The sequence below is a fragment of the Littorina saxatilis genome, linkage group LG6 (genome assembly GCF_037325665.1).
Source record: "Littorina saxatilis isolate snail1 linkage group LG6, US_GU_Lsax_2.0, whole genome shotgun sequence".
NCBI classification, from domain to species: Eukaryota; Metazoa; Mollusca; class Gastropoda; order Littorinimorpha; family Littorinidae; genus Littorina; species Littorina saxatilis.
Genome location: NC_090250.1, coordinates 33,612,131 through 33,629,888, shown reverse-complemented (window position 1 = coordinate 33,629,888; position 17,758 = coordinate 33,612,131). Strand labels below are relative to the sequence as shown.

The window sequence follows — 17,758 nt, the reverse complement described above, 5'->3', positions numbered from 1 at the left end:
ACAGAAAATTCAATGCACCACACAATTGTGAATGTCTCGACATGTATTTCTCTCTCTCGACTGTATACATAGATAAGAACAGCCTCGCTTTCACCTAGATCCTGCCTAAAAACAATGTTCAGACCTCATGTTCAGACTCGGCGTAATGATTCCGAAAGGACTACTTTTTAGCGGTCAAGTTTGACAGTCGTCCGCATACTCGAAAGATTGCCGTTTCAGAATTGTATTCTCTTTCTTCCAGACCATTGCTTTTTTGTTGAAACCCAAGGAAAATTGAATTCATTATAATTTTAAACACGATACAATTGGTCCTACTTTTTCAAGCGTATGTCTGTGACGTCGAATGGAATGCGAGTGATTAGGTTTGTTGATTTTGCTCGGAGAAGTGGTCCGTGTTCAAGAAAGTTTCTTTCTTCTTTGAAAACAAAAACCCTAAGACCAGTGAATGTTGAGATATATATATATATGTTAATTGGATCTGTGATCCAAACATAGCTTTTGGTCAATCTCGATGGCAGTTTATTCCACTCGCCCTACAGGCTCGTGGAATAAACTTCCATCTCGATTGACCAAAAGCCATGTTTGGATCACAGATCCAATTAACGTATAATGTTTTGCTTTGTTTTTGATTAAACGTTCCAATAACTAACCTTTCCTTTTTTAAATTCTTGCTTGAAAACCGAAGGCATATATTTTAGTTGACTTCAGTTCATAACTCATCAAAAAGGTCAATATAAGTAGGAGACAGATGAAGCACTTTTTGACAGAAAATATGCCAAAGCATCCTTGTCTGTTCACATGTTTTAAACATAATACATGAAATAATTTCTAGTCATGCAGTGACAAATGGAAAAAGTGTTCACAAGAGCTCTTAATAAGACACTGGTTGTTTTTGACAAGATATGAGCACTCTTTGCATTTCCTCAAACAATAAGAACACAGTACCTTAACTTGAAGAGCTGTATTAAGTGCTTGACTGAACAGCTAATAAACTTTAATACAGCATTGCAACATGTTAAAAGAGGCAAAACACATGTTTGAACTTCTCTAAGGAAAAAAAGAACGGCAAGATCACAATTAAGTCCTACCTTGTTGTAGCTACAAGTGGAGAAGCATCAACACACTTCCCTGTATTCACAGCCCATTGCAGTTCTAGTCTCACACTACTTTTCTCCACTGCTGTCTCTGCGCTGGAAATGAATCTTGTTGCATCATTTAGCCTGGACATGTCACTTTCATTGCCATAATTAACTACGTTGCTCATGCTTTTTGATCTATGTCTTTCATGATCACAATGGCATTCTTGGTTTTGGCAATGCTTGCAAGGGTATGTTCTTTCACCATTTCTTGTCAGAAGACAGGTGTTTGCTCTGCCAACGTTCATAACAACGCCATCATTGCTAAAATCTTCTTTCACACCACTGCAGTCACTGTTGACTGCTATGCCACTGTTTACAGTGTCACTGGAAATGTCCTCTTGTCTAACTGTTATCTCCTCATGTGTGTTTTTCTCAGCCGCAAGTGTCTGTTCTTTCTGCTCTAATGAAAAGCACACCAAAGGGGCTGTTTTTACTTCCATGCTAGCCTCTGGTAATGCACTTCTGCTGAATTCAGGCAGAACTTTTACCTGCTGACTGTCACCATCTGTCTCCTCAAATGTGAAAGCTTCTTCTAGCATGACAGCTTGCCTTTCCTTCTCCCGAACTGTAGCAATAATACCTGTGCCCAGATCTGAACCACTTGTGTTTAATTTTCTGGCCTTTGCAATGGGCTCATCTTCATCAAATTGTTGTCTCTTTGCTCCAGCAGATGGCGCATCTTTGTGAGAAAAGCAGGGTAGCGGTTTCGCAGCTTCAACCAAATCTTCAATAGCTCTGTTAGTCCTTTTCTGATTCCTTCTTCCTTTCCTCAGTTCCCTTCTCGTTTCTAGCAAACTTCTTGCTCTTTTCCTATTATGAGTTCTATGTGACATTCTAGTTTCTTCTATTTCTCGTTTGTTGGATCCACTGTGAGAGAGTTCCATCAGATGCGCAGCAAGGGTTGTCTGAGCTTCATGAAACATGGTTTTGTGTTCCTGTGTGTGCTGCTGAAGCAAGGACAGCACATCACCAAAAGTTCTGGTCAGCAAAATGTCCAGCAGATCAGGCACCTGGTGACCAAGGTGAAGGTCAATCTGCTCCACCATCTTTACTGCTCGGAGTGAATCACCACCGCACGACTGGAACTGGTCTGTTGGTGAGGGGACTTTGTTCCAGCTGCATGTTGCGTCCTGAAAAAGCAAGGTGATCTTCTTGAAAAGTTTATACATCAAGTCTGGTTCAACTCCATTGATTATTAGTCCAGTGATTTGTTCGCTTGTTTCTTAGTTTTTTATGCCACTTTTAACATCTAAAAGTTTTAAAAAAAGGACTAATGAAACCAAGCACTTGAAAAGAATCAAAACGTTTCATTTGAAAGAACCCCCGCCTCCTTCCTTTAGTGGTATGAAATTGATGAAAGAAAGAAAGTTTCATATGCAATACAGCAGTCCCTCTCATGAACGGACACCCTTGGGCCATAGCAAAACTGTCCGTACATTGCATGTGTCCACCACCCCCTCCCCCATACACTCACACAGTGACACACAAACAACAGGATTGAGTCTATGCTAATCACTTCTTGTGGCTACTAAACAATAACAATAAACTCCTAATACTTCTTTAAACGTTCTGTAAAAAGGATTTGTATGAAAAGTGTTGAAAAGAAGAGATAAAATAAATCCTCAAGGCAGTGAACACACTCACCATGCACTGACATACGAAAGCAGCCACACAAACACAGCACAGAGGAGCGTGTGCAGATGCTTTGCAAGAATAAGCTTGAAAACCAGTTTGAATAAATAGCAGCAGATAGAGCTGCATGTCATAATCATGTAATTTATTTTCTTCTTGTCTGGCTTTATTGACTGCATGCCGATCATGTGGCATGGCAGTGACTTTTCACTCTTCAGTCGGAAATACACTGTACACAACACAGCTCTCACTCTCCCTCACTACTGCCTACCCCCGTGACAACTGATGCTTGGAAATTGTGTGGAAGAGTACACCTCTCTATTTCTCTCCAATGCTCTTCCTGCTGACATGCAGTGACACCAGACACACCACAGAGTTTAGCCAGCTAACCCTCCACCCCCCCCCCCCCCCCCTCTCTCTCTCTCTCTCACTCACTCGATCCAGCCATGTACTGTTTGGGGCTGTGGCCAGAGAGGCCAGATGCACTGTTCACTCAGAGCAAAACCAGTTGACTGTGTCGTAACTTTTGACAAAGCAAGACAACTGAAGGGTTCACAGATTAGGCAACCGACTCACTGGTCAAGGCTGAGGGGAAACAAGAGTATCTTGTCAATGAAAGAGGTTACACACAGACACACGATGCTGAGAACTGTGGCCGGTTTTTCACTCTCTTTTGCTCAGGACCTTCATCGACTGTGGTTTTTGTTGTTAACGTCCAACAGACAAGAATAAAGAGCACAGTGCAGTTTCATGTTAGCATCTTCGCATGTACTCCACTACTGACCAAAACTACCCCCCCCCCCCTCCCCCCCTCCTGATGGGTACACGTGCACTCAAGTTATCAGTGACTGTCATCACGCCATTGCGGCTGTGATCTTTGTACCGAGAGCCGGACTGCTCTGTTATCGATTTTGTTGTGGTGAAAATTTGACGATGGTCTGTCCGTACATTGGAGGTATGACCTGCTGTTGGGACCGAAAATGAGTGTCCGCGTCCACGTTTTGCAGGTGTCCGTTTAAGGGGGGGGCAAATATAGAAGGAAAACACTCCGTGCCGAGCAAATGTGTCCGTACATGTCAGGTGTCCGCTCACGCCGGGGGCTGTACATTGCAGGGACTGCTGTAGCTTAAACTTCCTGCTTTTAATTACATGTAGCACAAGTAATGCAAGAAATATAAATCATTGTTTGTTCGTTCATGGGCTGAAACTCCCACGGCTTTTACCTGTATGACCGTTTTTACCCCGCCATTTAGGCAGACAAACGCCACTTTCGGAGGAAATATATAAATCATTCATTCCAAAGGCAAAAATCACAAAGATACACACCTGCCACAATTTGGAGGCCCAGCTTTCTGCAGAAGAAAGAGGTTGCTGATTCTCTGGTCCATCACTGCCATGAAGTTTGAGCAGCTCTGAAGCATTCAGTTTTCCTGCAACAGCAAGGAAGAGTAACTGTGAGTAATCGATGCAATAAATATTTATGACAGTCTCATTTGAGACAGAACACAACTTTCTTGGACGGATGCGCCTCAGAAATTACCATACACAAAAAAGTTGCACTGCAAATACAGATTATTCAAGTTCATTCGCCTTTTGCCTTGTTTGTGAATAATTATGACAATGTCCTGCTGTTTGACATTTCATGTGAATGAGCATTATCAGTTCTAAAGTCATTATGTAAAAAAAAGGCTGCAAATCTATGAAGCAAAAGAGTAAGCCTGATGAATGCATCAGCTCATTCTGTGCAAGCAAAAAGATAGCATTTATTGCACAGTACTCATATTACCGTGTGAATTCACAGGGAATTCTGTCACCAAGGTCAAACAGTCAGGCTGATACTGCGACGGCAGTGTTTCCAACACATGTGACTTCACACGATTGCACAGCTGTTTCTTCTCTTCCTTTTCGTGCTCCTCAACCCTGACAAACACATGCAGTGTTGCCTCAGTGTAAACTGCATGGCAGTCCTCAACTGTGTCCACCTCCCTGCAGACCTGCACAAAAATTATGGTATGAAAAAATTTAAACGTAAACATTATCTCATTTTTGGGCAAAACAACACACGCACAAGAAACAGGAGAGAAAAGCTAAAACTGTAGTGACTAGAAACGGAGAGTACAAATCCATAGCCAGTTTTGCAGGCATGAGGTCTTTAAGAGAAAACTAAAACCTACAATCAATTACAAAAAATCAAGATTGGTAAACCTATGGAACGTTTAACTGACAAAATATGGTTTAAGGTTGCAGGATGTTGCATGTTACAGAGCAATTACATCTCTCCAAGTGAAGAAATGTAAGTAAACTTTTTCCAGTGTGTCAAGATATAGCTGTCTATTTGCAGGATGTTGCATTGCAATTACCCCCCCCTCCCCCCCCCCCCAAAAAAAGTACCCTCCCCCCAAAAAAAAGTAGAAGTGAAGGAAGTAAACCTTTTCCAGTGTGTCAAGATCTAGCCGTTTTCCATTTCGCTTAATCTGCCGATCCTCACGCCCTAGACAGAAAATGTTTGCGTCGCTTTCGACCTTTCCAAGGTCACCCGTTCTTCGCCAAACATTGCCTCTCTTCAGCAGGTCTTCATCCTCATTATTCAGCAGGCAAGTCCTTTCAGCGCCACCTGACAAGCAGAGAGAGAGAGAGAGAGAGAGAAAGTAATGTATGTAATGAGTAACACAACTGTTCTTATTTTTGAATTAATATATTCATTTATTTCTTCATTTATCTACCAGTGTATTTATTAACCATCGTCCACTTATTGATATATATCTATTTAGCTAGCTTACTTGGGTGTAAGTAGGGGGGGAAAGGGCAGGAAGTCGTACCATAAACTCAGACAATGACAAAACTGTATTGCCATCATTTCGGAGCAATTGCTGAGCTGTTCCACAGTGAGGAAAAGGTGAAACCAAGGAGTGCCAAAAATTTGCGCAAGTTGCCAAAGCTCACCAATCAGGATGTGTCCTGTTCCACAAGTCACATCCTCTCCCTTCTCATCAACAACCTTGACCTTTGTTCCTGTCAGTGCTTCACCAATAGGAACTGGATACTGCACACACCTACAAACATAAAAATGCACTCATGAGTTCAGCATTCAGTCATATCAGTGCTCCCCAATTTTAGATACATTTTAAAACTGATTAGCTACTAAGAAGTTTGGCATTCAGTTATAAATTTAACACTTTGGACTGGGTGGCCGAGTGGTAACGCACTTGCGCTCGGAAGCGAGAGGTTGCGAGTTCGACCCTGGGTCAGGGCGTTAGCAATTTTCTCCCCCCTTTCCTAACCTAGGTGGTGGGTTCAAGTGCTAGTCTTTCGGATGAGACGAAAAACCAAGGTCCCTTCGTGTACACTACATTGGGGTGTGCACGTTAAAGATCCCACGATTGACAAAAGGGTCTTTCCTGGCAAAATTGTATAGGCATAGATAAAAAATGTCCACCAAAATACCCGTGTGACTTGGAATAATAGGCCGTGAAAAGTAGGACATGCGCCGAAATGGCTGCGATCTGCTGGTCGATGTGAATGCGTGATGTATTGTGTAAAAAATTCCATCTCACACGGCATAAATAGATCCCTGCGCCTTGAGTCCGAGTCTGGAGATACGTGCGCGATATAAGACTTCATATAAGACTTCATATAACTTATTTGTACAATGAAACACACAGATTTAAGAATTCCCTCTTTTAATATTTTCTGTCGTAACCTCTGTAAATTCATCTCCATTTTGTGACTTTTTAGGACCTGATTTTCTCAGATTTTTGAAGGTCTTAAAATTGGACTTCCACGGTATATCATTTCATTTTCATTTCATTTTCATTACTTTATTGTCCCATCGCTGGGAAATTCGGGTCGCTTCCTCCCAGTGGAAAGCTAGCAGCAACAGAGTCGCGCTACCCAGGTGTCTGCGTGTTTAGGTGTATTCAGCCACCTGCACTTATGGCAGAATGACCAAGGTCTTTTACGTGCCATTGTGATGACACGGGGGTGGGACATGGCTTCCGTCTCTGGGTCTGCACATAAAGTTCACCCGTGTCCGTCCCGGCCCGAATCTCTCTCTTTTCCTTCTTTTTTTCCTGAATAATCGAACATGACTGAACAAAAAGGCACCAACCCTTTGGGCAGCCTTGCACAATACAATGCAGCCCAGCAGGAGAGTTCTGTGGTTCCGTACACATTGTAGACTGAGGTTCCATTATCTGGATGCATGCAGTCATCAAACATTTCCTTCCGTGGGAAAGTCTCTCCCCCAAATGCCAGCACTCGAAGACGACTGTCAGGTCCTAGAAGTGTCTTCTTCACAGTGTTTGGGTTGAAGCGTCTGAACAAGGATGGTGTGATCTGAGAAAGATTGTGACACACAATGTCATGGAATTATAAGTTGTTGGGGAAAAAAATTTCATTAAAACAGAAATAAAGTAGAACCTCCCATAAGAACCCCTCCTAACAAGAAGAGCAAACGCTCGATCGAGTCACTTTCGCAATTCTGAATATTATATGAGGCATCAGATGGACAGGAAGAAATTGCTATTCACAACACAAAGCATACCTGAAGCATACCTGTGACCTTGAAAAAGGTCAAAGGTCACCAAAGCAGACGTCAAAGTGTAGAGGTCACTGGGAGTCACGTTCACATAAAATTTGAGCCCGGTCACTTTTATAGTTTCCGAGAAAAGCCCAACGTTAAGTTGTGTGTTGCCGAACAGAAAAGGCTAGTTATCTCCCTTGTTTTTCTGATAACGTTCGTAAAAGGCTACAGATGTAAATACTTTGATGTAAAGAATAATCCTACAAAGTTTCAATCACATCCAATGAACTTTGTCAAAGATATAAAATGTCTAATTTTTCCTTTGACGCTGACCTGTGACCTTGAAAAAGGTCAAAGGTCAACGAAACCATCGTTAAAGTGTAGAGGTCATTGGAGGTCACGACTAAACAAAATATGAGCCCGATCGCTTTGATAGTTTCCGAGAAAAGTCCAACGTTAAGGTGGTGTCTACGGCCGGCCGGCCGGACGGCCGGACGGCCGGCCGGACAGACTAACACTGACCGATTACATAGAGTCACTTTTTCTCAAGTGACTCAAAAACGACACCCTCCATTTGCCAACCAATTTTCTGGGCACGGATGCCTTTTATACTGTAACTAACCTGTAACTAACCTCTAAATAGCGACGCCCTCGTTTTTCAGATTACCGACCTACCAACAAAGGGTCAATAATGCCTTTCACCTTGTTACAAGTTATTGTCAAAGTTTGTAATTACCCAGTACACGCGCCCCTCATTAGTCACACAGCCCGTCCTGAGCCAGGTGTAGTAGTTAGCAGTCAGTAGTGCGTGCAAATCAAGTGGCCTGTGTCTGTCCCCATCTTACCTTTTGCTTCCACAATTGAAGAGTGCAGCTTACCTGCAGTATGGAGACTCTGTGCCTAACAGTCAGCATGGTCAACAGTCGGTCAGGTGACATCTTCACCGCTGTTGCTACTAGCAACACTGCAGCTCCAGACGACAAGGTGATAAACAACTCAACTACACTGGGGTCAAAGGTCAGAGGCGAAGTCAGTAAGGTGATGTCTCCGACTGCTGCCTTGAAATGTTTCCTATTTAGATGAAGCAAGAATAATACAACAAACAAACAAAATTAAAAAAATCAGTTAAGCAAGAATTTTTATATTGAAACAGCTTTGAATTTTGTGTGTGTGTAAGCTTTATCAGATTATGGCTCTGAGACAAGAACGTTACCATATTTTCTTACCAAGGTCTTACAGAAAGTGAATCATAAACCGTAAGTTTTATTCTTTCCCTTCATTACCCATTGTTGGTTTTCAAAGCTCTAATGGAAAATTTCCTAAATAAATTTTCATTTAATTAATATACTTACCCGAATCACATTAGCATTGAGTCACCTGAGATGCTTATCACTGAAAAACGCTTACCCGGCTAAAGAATTTAAAGGGAAGCAACCCCATCACCAAAACGAAAGTGAAAGTAGCTTTGGTAATGGGCCAGCACACCGGGAGTTACCTCCCATACGGGTGTATGCCACGTCACTTCCTCTAGGAACACGTGCCTATTATCATACGGCTTTAAAAAATCTTAAAACCATAAGCGGGGCAGGTGGGAGGGAATACAGTATGTGATTCGGGTAAGTATATTAATTAAATGAAAATTTATTTAGGAAATTTTCCATTAAATATCATATTCTTACTCCGAATCACATTAGCAGATAACATCAACAAGGCGGTGGGCTAGAAATGAATCAAAACTCACCATCAAGTTCTGGACAGGAACTGGCCTGCTGCTATGAGCGCTGGAAGGCCTCTGGAGCCATCCTGTCGAAGAGCTGTGACGTCCCGAAGATAAAAGTTTATGAAAACATCTTCGGAACGCCAATACGCAGTTGTCAGCACCTCCTCTAGACGTCTGGAGCGCAGAACTGCCAGAGAGGATGCCCACGCCCTCGTTTCATGGGCTCGGGCCGAGTCAAGTGGCAAGGAGGGCATAACCCCCCCCCTCTTTGTGCGACTCCACTCATAAGCCTGCTTGATGAGCGAGGACACCCACCGGGCCAACGTTACCTTCGACAAATCTTTCTCGCGCCTAGTAAGGAGAGAGATAAACAACAACTTCTGAGAACTAGACCGAATCGGCTGAGTCCGGGCTAAGTACAGACGAAGTGCCCTCACAGGGCAATTGACCGAATCGGGGTCACCCGGGGCCAACGCGCTGGTCAGAGCCTTAACTCTAACCAGCGGAGAGGCCTGCCCCGGAGACTGATTCTTGGCCAGGAAATCAGGCCGGAAACGCAAAGATGCGGAACCGTCCGGCTCAAAGGAGATATCTCCAGGCTGACCCGACAGGGCGTGGACCTCGCTACCCCGTCGGGCCGTAGCCAACAAAAGGAGAAACAGCGCTTTGCGAGTGACATTGAACAGACTGGCCTCGCTTAAAGGCTCAAAATCCGCAGAACGACGGAATTCCAGGATTAAAAACAAGTCCCACTTGGGAGCGGGCAAACGAGCTTTAGCTTCCTTAAGAGCAGCCCCTTTAATGACTGCAGCTATAACGCCCCCGACTCGAACAGAACGACCAATCTGCTTAAGAGTCGCCGAGATAGCGGAGCGCCGGACCCTCAACGAGGAGACTGAGGCGCCCTGTGAAGACATGAAAGAGAGGTGGTTAGCGACCTGAATAGAGCGCGGGGCCACCGAACTCACCCCTCTAGCTGAACACCAGGCAGTCCATGCCTTCCAGTGGGAAGCATAAACTGAAGAGGTGGACGCTCTATGCGAGCGAGCCACCAAGTCCAGAGTCAAAGACGACGCCCCAGAGCGCTTCAGCGAGTCCCGAACAACTTCCACACGTGAAGCTTCAGAAGACTGGGCTCCTCGTGTGGAATGCCTGTTCGGGGCTGCACTAGTTCCCCTCGCACGAGTGCGAGAGGAATGGGGGGCCCTTGGGCGAGCCGAAGAAGATCTGGAAACCAGACCTGCGACGGCCACAGAGGAGCGACCAGAAGAAGAAGGGCCGGCTCCTCCATCTCCGCTTTCCGGATTACTCGGCTGAGTAACGGAAAGGGAGGAAAGGCGTACGCCTCCAGACCCGTCCAGGGAAAGTCCAGAGCGTTCACTCGCCATGCCTGAGGGTCCGGGAATGGCGAGACGAACACCGGAAGCCTCTTTGAGTACCTTGTGGCAAAAAGGTCCACCAGAGGCTTTTGGACCTGGGCCCAAAGGCGAAGCAGTGCCCCGTGAGTGATCGTCCACTCCGACTGAAGCACTGTACCGGAACGACTGAGCGCATCCGCCAAAGTGTTCAGCCTCCCTGGAAGGTACCTGGCCGAGATCGTGATATGATGCTGAAAGCACCACACCAGGATCTCGCAAGCCCTCTCCGAGAGAGACGGGGACCGCGAGCCTCCCTGCTTGTTGATGTACGCCGCCACTGTCATGTTGTCTGTAAACAGACGAACATGTTTGGCGTACAGGGAGGGCAGAAACTTGGCCAGAGCTAGAGCAACTGCCTCTAGCTCCAGCAAGTTGATGTGCCACAAGGACTGCTCCGTCGTCCACAGACCGGAAGTAGTCTGAAGATCTGTATGTGCCCCCCAACCCTCCCTGGACGCATCTGTAAAGAGGTCCAGGTCGGGGAGGGGCACGACGATCGGAACACCTCTGCAGACCCACTCCGTATCCAACCACGGAAGGGTCGCAGACTGGAACCATCCCTGCAAAGGGATGAGGGCGTCCCAGTCCACCAGAGGAGAGTCCACAAACGGCTTCAGCGCGAACTGAAGCGGACGTTTGTGGACCCGGCCCAGTGAAACCAGAAGAGCCATAGACTCCATCTGCCCCAAGATGGAGGCGAGCGAGCGGATGGAAGCCATCAGGAGAGGTAAAGTGGAGCGAATCTGAGCTTGGAGCTTGTCCACCCTTCTCTGAGAAGGCTGGACAGTCCAAGCGACCGTGTCGAAAGACATCCCCAGATAAGTGAATGTCTGTGACGGGGTCAGCTCCGACTTTACCCGGTTGATCGAGAACCCCAACGAGTTGGATTCTCGAAGAACCGTCAGGGTATCCTGCGAACAGCCGCTCTGGGACTGGTTCATGATGAGCCAGTCGTCCAGATAAGCCCGCAGGCGGATACCCTGGGACCTCACCAGTGCACAGACCTGTCTCACCACCATGGTGAAAATCCATGGTGCGAGAGACAGCCCGAAAGGGAGTGCGCGAAACTGGTAGATCTGATCTCCCCACCGGAAACGAAGCCATTTCCGGTCGGCCGGATGCATAAGAATGTGAAAGTATGCGTCCGTGAGATCGATCGAGGTCACCCAGTCTCCTGGGAGGAGAGAGTCTCGGACAGAGGCTGGCGTCTCCATCTTGAATTTTATCTCCCTCAAGAAAGTATTGAGGAGAGATAAATCCAACACGGGACGCCATCCTCCTGATGCTTTGGGAACAGCGAACAGACGCCCGTAAAATCCCAGGGAGCTGTGGACCCGAACTCTCTCCACCGCGCCCTTCTGCTCCAGGGAGGCAATTTCCGACTGCAAGACGGAACGTGCTTCCTGCGAGAAGGGGGGCTTGAACCGCGGAGGCACTCGGGTAAGAGGCGCCTTTTCCTCCCGCCAGAGTAGACGGAAGCCCGATCTCACCACTCCCACAATCCATTGGCTGTCTACTACCAACATCCAACGAGAAAGTGCCCGGGAGGGGCCTCCCGCCATCACCAAGGTGGAGGGCGGGAGGGAGGTGAGATCGGGAGCGCTTCATTGGGGGTGTGGCTTACTTCCAGAGCCGCCACGCCCCCTCCCCGATGCCGTCCTCTTCTTCCCACCACGAGCGGCCGGCGGAGCCTGCCGCTTCTGAGCTGGCTTGGGGTTTGACGATGTCTGAGCCTGCTTCTGCTTAGAAGGCTGAGACTGTTTCACCCCCTTCAGAGTGTAGTCAAGGAACTGACTGTCCTTGTTCGACTGAATCTCCTTCTGTCTGGCATCCAGTGCCAGCGGACAGAAGAGAGACTCCTCTGAGACCGGGGAGACTCTCAAGGTCTCCCTAGTAGCCAGCTCCGTGAATTGGGACTGCGAGAGGAAGAGATCCCTCCTACAGAGTACCGCTTGGGTGTACTGCAGGGAGGAAAGACGCAATTGTTCCTCATTGACCTTGGCCAATGCGGTCAAAAGCGCAGAGACATCGTCCGCATTCTGTTCTTCACTGAGAGTGAAAGGAACCAGCGAATCGGTCAATGCCCGAGACAGAGCCCGAACGAGAGTCTCCGCAATGGAGGACAGTTCGATCTGCCGACGTCCAACCTCCTCAGCAGAGAGGAGGGAAGCCTCGGAAACCGGCAAAACCGAATCACGCTTGATCGGTTTAGTCAGAAGAGGCAGCAATTCCCGGGAAACCGGAAGGGTAGCCCTAGGGAGTGCAAAAGACGCCAGCCAACTCTGGCTCTGATTGGGCATGCCAAGCTTCCTATTGGCCGTAGGCACGAAGGAAGAGGCTTGAGCAGCTGAAGCCACCCACTGCTGAGCTGATTCCGGAACTGGACCAAAAGGAAGCAGTAACGGAACAGGCACTGGCCGAATACCACTCCCCGCATGTGCTGGACGAACCAGTGAATGCGAAAGTTGGTAAGCCACTGACGGAGACTCGGCGAACCGGAAGGAAGAAACATCTTCCTGTGCCGGCCGGAAGTCCGCCATGGCAGAAGGAACGAATGATGCGGAAGAGTCCGCAGCCACCACCCCTTCAGGAAAATAACGAGACGTTACTTCCGCCGCGACGTCAAGAACAGACTTGAGCTTCGACGGAAACACGCCCCGCGACTCCTCGCTGACCACTGATGGAGCATCAGAATAGTCACACGTGGAACCATGACCGAAGTCACCAGTTCCGGAAGCAGAAGCATGCCCTGGCAAACCGGAAACCGGAAAAGCCTGAGCACTAACGTCATCCTGCCGCCCAAAACCCTGTGAAGGTAAAGGGTAAGCAGGACGACCATCCGCAAAAACCGGAGCTGGATGAGCTGACGTCACTCCCCCGACTGAGTGGAGTGATGCCTGCTCAAGCCTAGGCGCTTGAAAGCCGGAAGGCGCACGCTGTAATCCACTATCTGGTATCCGGAAGGAACCACCAGAAGAGGAAGAAGCGTTTCCGGCCGAAACCGGAAGTGTAGTCAACGGAACCGCAAAATGCGGAAGTGAAGACTGCACTGGTTGACTTCGCGATCCGGAAGGACCGGAAGTCAGTGAATACTCCATCCTGCCGCGACCGCCGTAGCGTGCCGGAGCGGACGGATCATCACTTCCGGCAAGTGCCGGAAATGCGGCAGTCGAAACCGACTGCCGCCGCTGTTCGATCAAGTCCGGGGCCTCGTAGGTTATCGCCGGAAATGAAAGATCAGCAAGGTATCGGTCGTGACCCGATGCGAAAGAGCTGTCCCCCGAAGGAGAACGTCCAGGCGCCTCACGAGGGCTATCGGACCAGCTCTGCTTACCAGCCGACGCTGAAGAGGGAGGACGCTGCTCCAAGCCGGAAGTGGAGGACAAAGACACGGAAGCCAATGCCCGGACGTCACTGCCAGATGCCGGAAACGCCGAACTGCTGGCGACGGAACGCTGAAATTCTGCCTGCACCAAGCTGCGGATTTCCGGAACCAGTGACTTTAACAGAGAGGAAACCAACGCACCTTGTCCAGGTGCTAACAATGAAGACGAAGTCTCCGATGTAGAGACAGGTGCAGAAGTAACAGTAGCGCTAGGCGCCGCAAAAGAAGCAGAAGTAGTAACAGCGCTAGGCGCCGAAATTGGTACAGCCAACAAAGTGTTACGCTCTTGGTCTGTAACAAGTAACGTTGCTTTGGAAGAGGAAGACTTAGACTTAATTTTCCCCTTGGGGTCCGACTTGCCACGGCGCTTGTCTGAATCAGACATGTTGACAACAACACGTGGCAACGCGAAAAAATTTACTGAAACATAAGTCTAAACGACTGGAAAATTCAGTAAACACACGCACTAATGCGTTTACAAAATACTATAGCTAAACTTGCCCCACAAAAAGCAGAGGCACGGAGAGCTACGAACAAAGTCACACGAGCTAGAAAACTAACTCACACAACAAAATGGCGACACGCAAGACACTGACACGAACGTCAACAACACGTGGCAAAGTGAAAAGATTTACTGAAACGTAAGTCTAAACGACTGAAAACACAGTAAACACACACGCTTACGCGTCAACAAAATACTAAAGCTACACTTGCCCAAACAGAAAGAGGGCACGCAGAGCTACTAGCAAAGTCACACGAGTTAGCTAACTAACTCACACAACAAAATGGCGAAACACGCAAGTCACTGACACACAAGTCCGTAAAAAACGGACAACGTACAGTAACGAAACAGCGCAAACAACCAACAACAAACGGGAACGAGCTCACCAAACTGTAGGCAAGGCGAGCAGAAAAGCTGGGTAACGTGGCCGGCGGGTGTCACTCAAACACACAAGGTCAGCCACAGAGCGTCAAAAAGTGAACCGTCCTCTCCGAGGTGAAAAAGACGTATGATAATAGGCACGTGTTCCTAGAGGAAGTGACGTGGCATACACCCGTATGGGAGGTAACTCCCGGTGTGCTGGCCCATTACCAAAGCTACTTTCACTTTCGTTTTGGTGATGGGGTTGCTTCCCTTTAAATTCTTTAGCCGGGTAAGCGTTTTTTCAGTGATAAGCATCTCAGGTGACTCAATGCTAATGTGATTCGGAGTAAGAATATGATATTTAATGCAGCAATAAAACAAGTTTACGAGTATAGATACAGTGATACATGTGATGTTAGAAAAACCTTTGGACCAGATGAAAATGTCCCTACACTGCAGGTGGCATATTGTCATGACAGGTATACAACATGTAATTTTGGTCAAGACAGAAGATAGAGGGTGACTGAAAGCGTTCTTTCCTTTTCTTCTTTATTTGGTGTTTAACGTTGTTTTCAACCACGAAGGTTATATCGCGACGGGGAAAGGGGGGGGAGGGGAGATGGGATAGAGCCACTTGTTAATTGTTTCTTGTTCACAAAAGCACTAATCAAAAAATTGCTCCAGGGGCTTGCAACGTAGTACAATATATTACCTTACTGGGAGAATGCAAGTTTCCAGTACAAAAGACTTAACATTTCTTACATACTGCTTGACTAAAATCTTTACAAACATTGACTATATTCTATTTTCTATACAAGAAACACTTAACAAGGGTAAAAGGAGAAACAGAATCCGTTAGTCGCCTCTTACGACATGCTGGAGAGCATCGGGTAAATTCTTCCCCCTAACCCGCGGGGGGTCGTTCTTTCCTGCCTGGTGTTCTCTCATAGGAGGGGCCTTACATCGCAGGTACCCCTGTACACATAAATGTGTCCCCGCCTACTTTGTTAACAGAAGTGTTCTTACCTGAAGTCAGAGACGTTGGGAGCAATACAGGAGTGTGGCACTCTCACAATCTTGGGAGTGCCGGTAGTTCCTGAAGTAGTGATGCAGTAAGCAAGGCCAGAAACATGCTGCACGTGCTCTTCACCACCAGTGAGTGGCTGCAGGCGCACAAGGTAGAAACCCAGGTATTGAAGTTCTGTGCTTTGGAGGACAGTGGTTTGAAATTTCAGCAGCATAGGTCGGATTCTCTGCAAAAGTGACAGGTTATTGTTAGGACTTGTTAACAAACAAACACAGTCAGTGTCAGCCAGAACTAACTCCTACAATGTCTATTTAAAAAAAAACTAGAAGAGCAAACGCTTGATTGACTCCCCCTTTGCAGTGGTGGGGTGCGGTTTCGAACAAAAAGTGCTGTTGTAAGATATTGACTTGTCACAATGGTGGGAGAAAAACAGACAAACATCGCTGATTTCTATGACTCACACATTACTCCCGTGAATCAAAACTTATACGAGTCACTGTACTTTCAAATTCTTCTGGCTTGAGTTTTTTGTTTTAAAGGAGTCACTACATGTACCAATAAAAAGCTGCAAAAAGAAACTTAATAAAAAATCAATGGGTTGAAAAAAATATCCCTCCTTCATGGCCTTCTATGGCCATTTAATCTAACCACGAAAAATAATCTTAACATCAAGAAAAACAAAATGCCAAAAAATAAACACACAAAAACAAACAAGAAAAACACCTGAAAACTGCTGACGTCTAGAAGAAGATGCTTTACGCCCAGCTTGGCAAGGGACTGCTTCACAAACCCAGCTCCATCCTGTCCAAAGGGGAAGTAGGCTGACGAGGCCTTCATTATTCTGGAGAACAAAAACACGGAAATTTATGTCAAGTCAGGAGCTCATCAAACCCAAGAAGTGTGTAATTGTAAAGTTCCATAGCTCGATCTATAGCTTCAATTAAAAGATCTGAGAAAACCTTAACTTAAGTTTTGTTTACAAACAGACACAGATAGACACTGCTTATTAGAATGACTCACTGATTCACTTTCTTTGCAAATTCATTTCTGTGATTACCAGAATGAAGTTAACATGTTTCATAAAGTCCTTACCCCAACAAAGTTGAAGGGAGGTTGATTCCAGGTTCTGCACACACTCCAACTGTTTCATTCTCAACTGTATTTTTCTGTAATTCCATACTGATCTGAAACAAATACATAAAAAAAACCTGAAGCCACATGTCACCTGAACTCTTTGTATAAGCAAGAAGGTCATGCGTGCACAATTAAAAATACTATTAGTATTAGCAATAAACTTTCTTCCTTTGACACGTCACAATTCTAATTATAGTTAAAATGTAAGAATTAATAGGCATAATTATTTATTTTTCTTATTATTTTGTTACTTTAGCAGGTAACAATGTAGAGACGCATAATGAAGGAACCTTACTTGACATGCTCTCTGCCACATCTCTTGGTATGTGATCCTGACACAGCATCTCTCCTCCCCTTCATCATAAATCACTGCAACCACGTCTGGAGTTCTCTCCACTTGTTCTTCCACCAGTTCCAACAGACTGGAAGCAGCCATATGTCTCATAGTTCTGCGCTCTGTCCAAATATTAAAGTTGGTCCTGCTGACAAATGACGATGAGACGAGAAACGAAGTTTCTGCTGCAGGTAGCAATCGCAGGCCAGACAGTATCAAGTCATTCCAACTTTCAGTTTAAATCTTCTCTGTGCGATAAACGTGTACCGTCTGAAACTGTCCTGGCGCGGCGTCATTGTCTTTTGTGTGGGTGTCACAGGATGGGAGTGCTCGGCGTGGCGGGGCACACAATGCCACAAGCGTTTTCTCTCTCACCACGCTCAGACGCCGCAGCTGGCAATGGAACGCTGTCCGCGAAAACAAAGACCGTAGCTTTCCCACACGGCAAGCGGCGATAATAGGGCTGCCTGCGTATACCTTCAATGCACTTCTGCTGCCGTTTGATGCTTGCATCTCTAATCACACGCAGCAGAAAGACAAAAACTATTCGCTTTGAACTACAGTACTTTCATTTTCTGCAAT

The 17,758-nt window shown here is 46.5% G+C and overlaps 1 protein-coding gene across 1 annotated transcript in view; it reads right to left on the bottom strand.

The window, feature by feature from the left end:
- Positions 1 to 17,758, bottom strand: part of LOC138969064 (beta-alanine-activating enzyme-like) — a 24,082-nt gene extending 6,324 nt beyond the window's left edge. The window contains exons 1-11 of the mRNA XM_070341767.1: positions 17,138 to 17,758; positions 16,801 to 16,892; positions 16,432 to 16,549; positions 15,708 to 15,934; positions 8,172 to 8,364; positions 6,880 to 7,106; positions 5,715 to 5,824; positions 5,201 to 5,385; positions 4,558 to 4,765; positions 4,098 to 4,201; positions 1,089 to 2,269 (exon numbers count right to left, since the gene is read on the bottom strand). Coding sequence (XP_070197868.1) covers positions 1,089 to 2,269; positions 4,098 to 4,201; positions 4,558 to 4,765; positions 5,201 to 5,385; positions 5,715 to 5,824; positions 6,880 to 7,106; positions 8,172 to 8,364; positions 15,708 to 15,934; positions 16,432 to 16,549; positions 16,801 to 16,892; positions 17,138 to 17,287 — 2,795 coding nt within the window. The 5' untranslated portion in view covers positions 17,288 to 17,758. The remainder of the gene's footprint in view (positions 1 to 1,088; positions 2,270 to 4,097; positions 4,202 to 4,557; positions 4,766 to 5,200; positions 5,386 to 5,714; positions 5,825 to 6,879; positions 7,107 to 8,171; positions 8,365 to 15,707; positions 15,935 to 16,431; positions 16,550 to 16,800; positions 16,893 to 17,137) is intronic.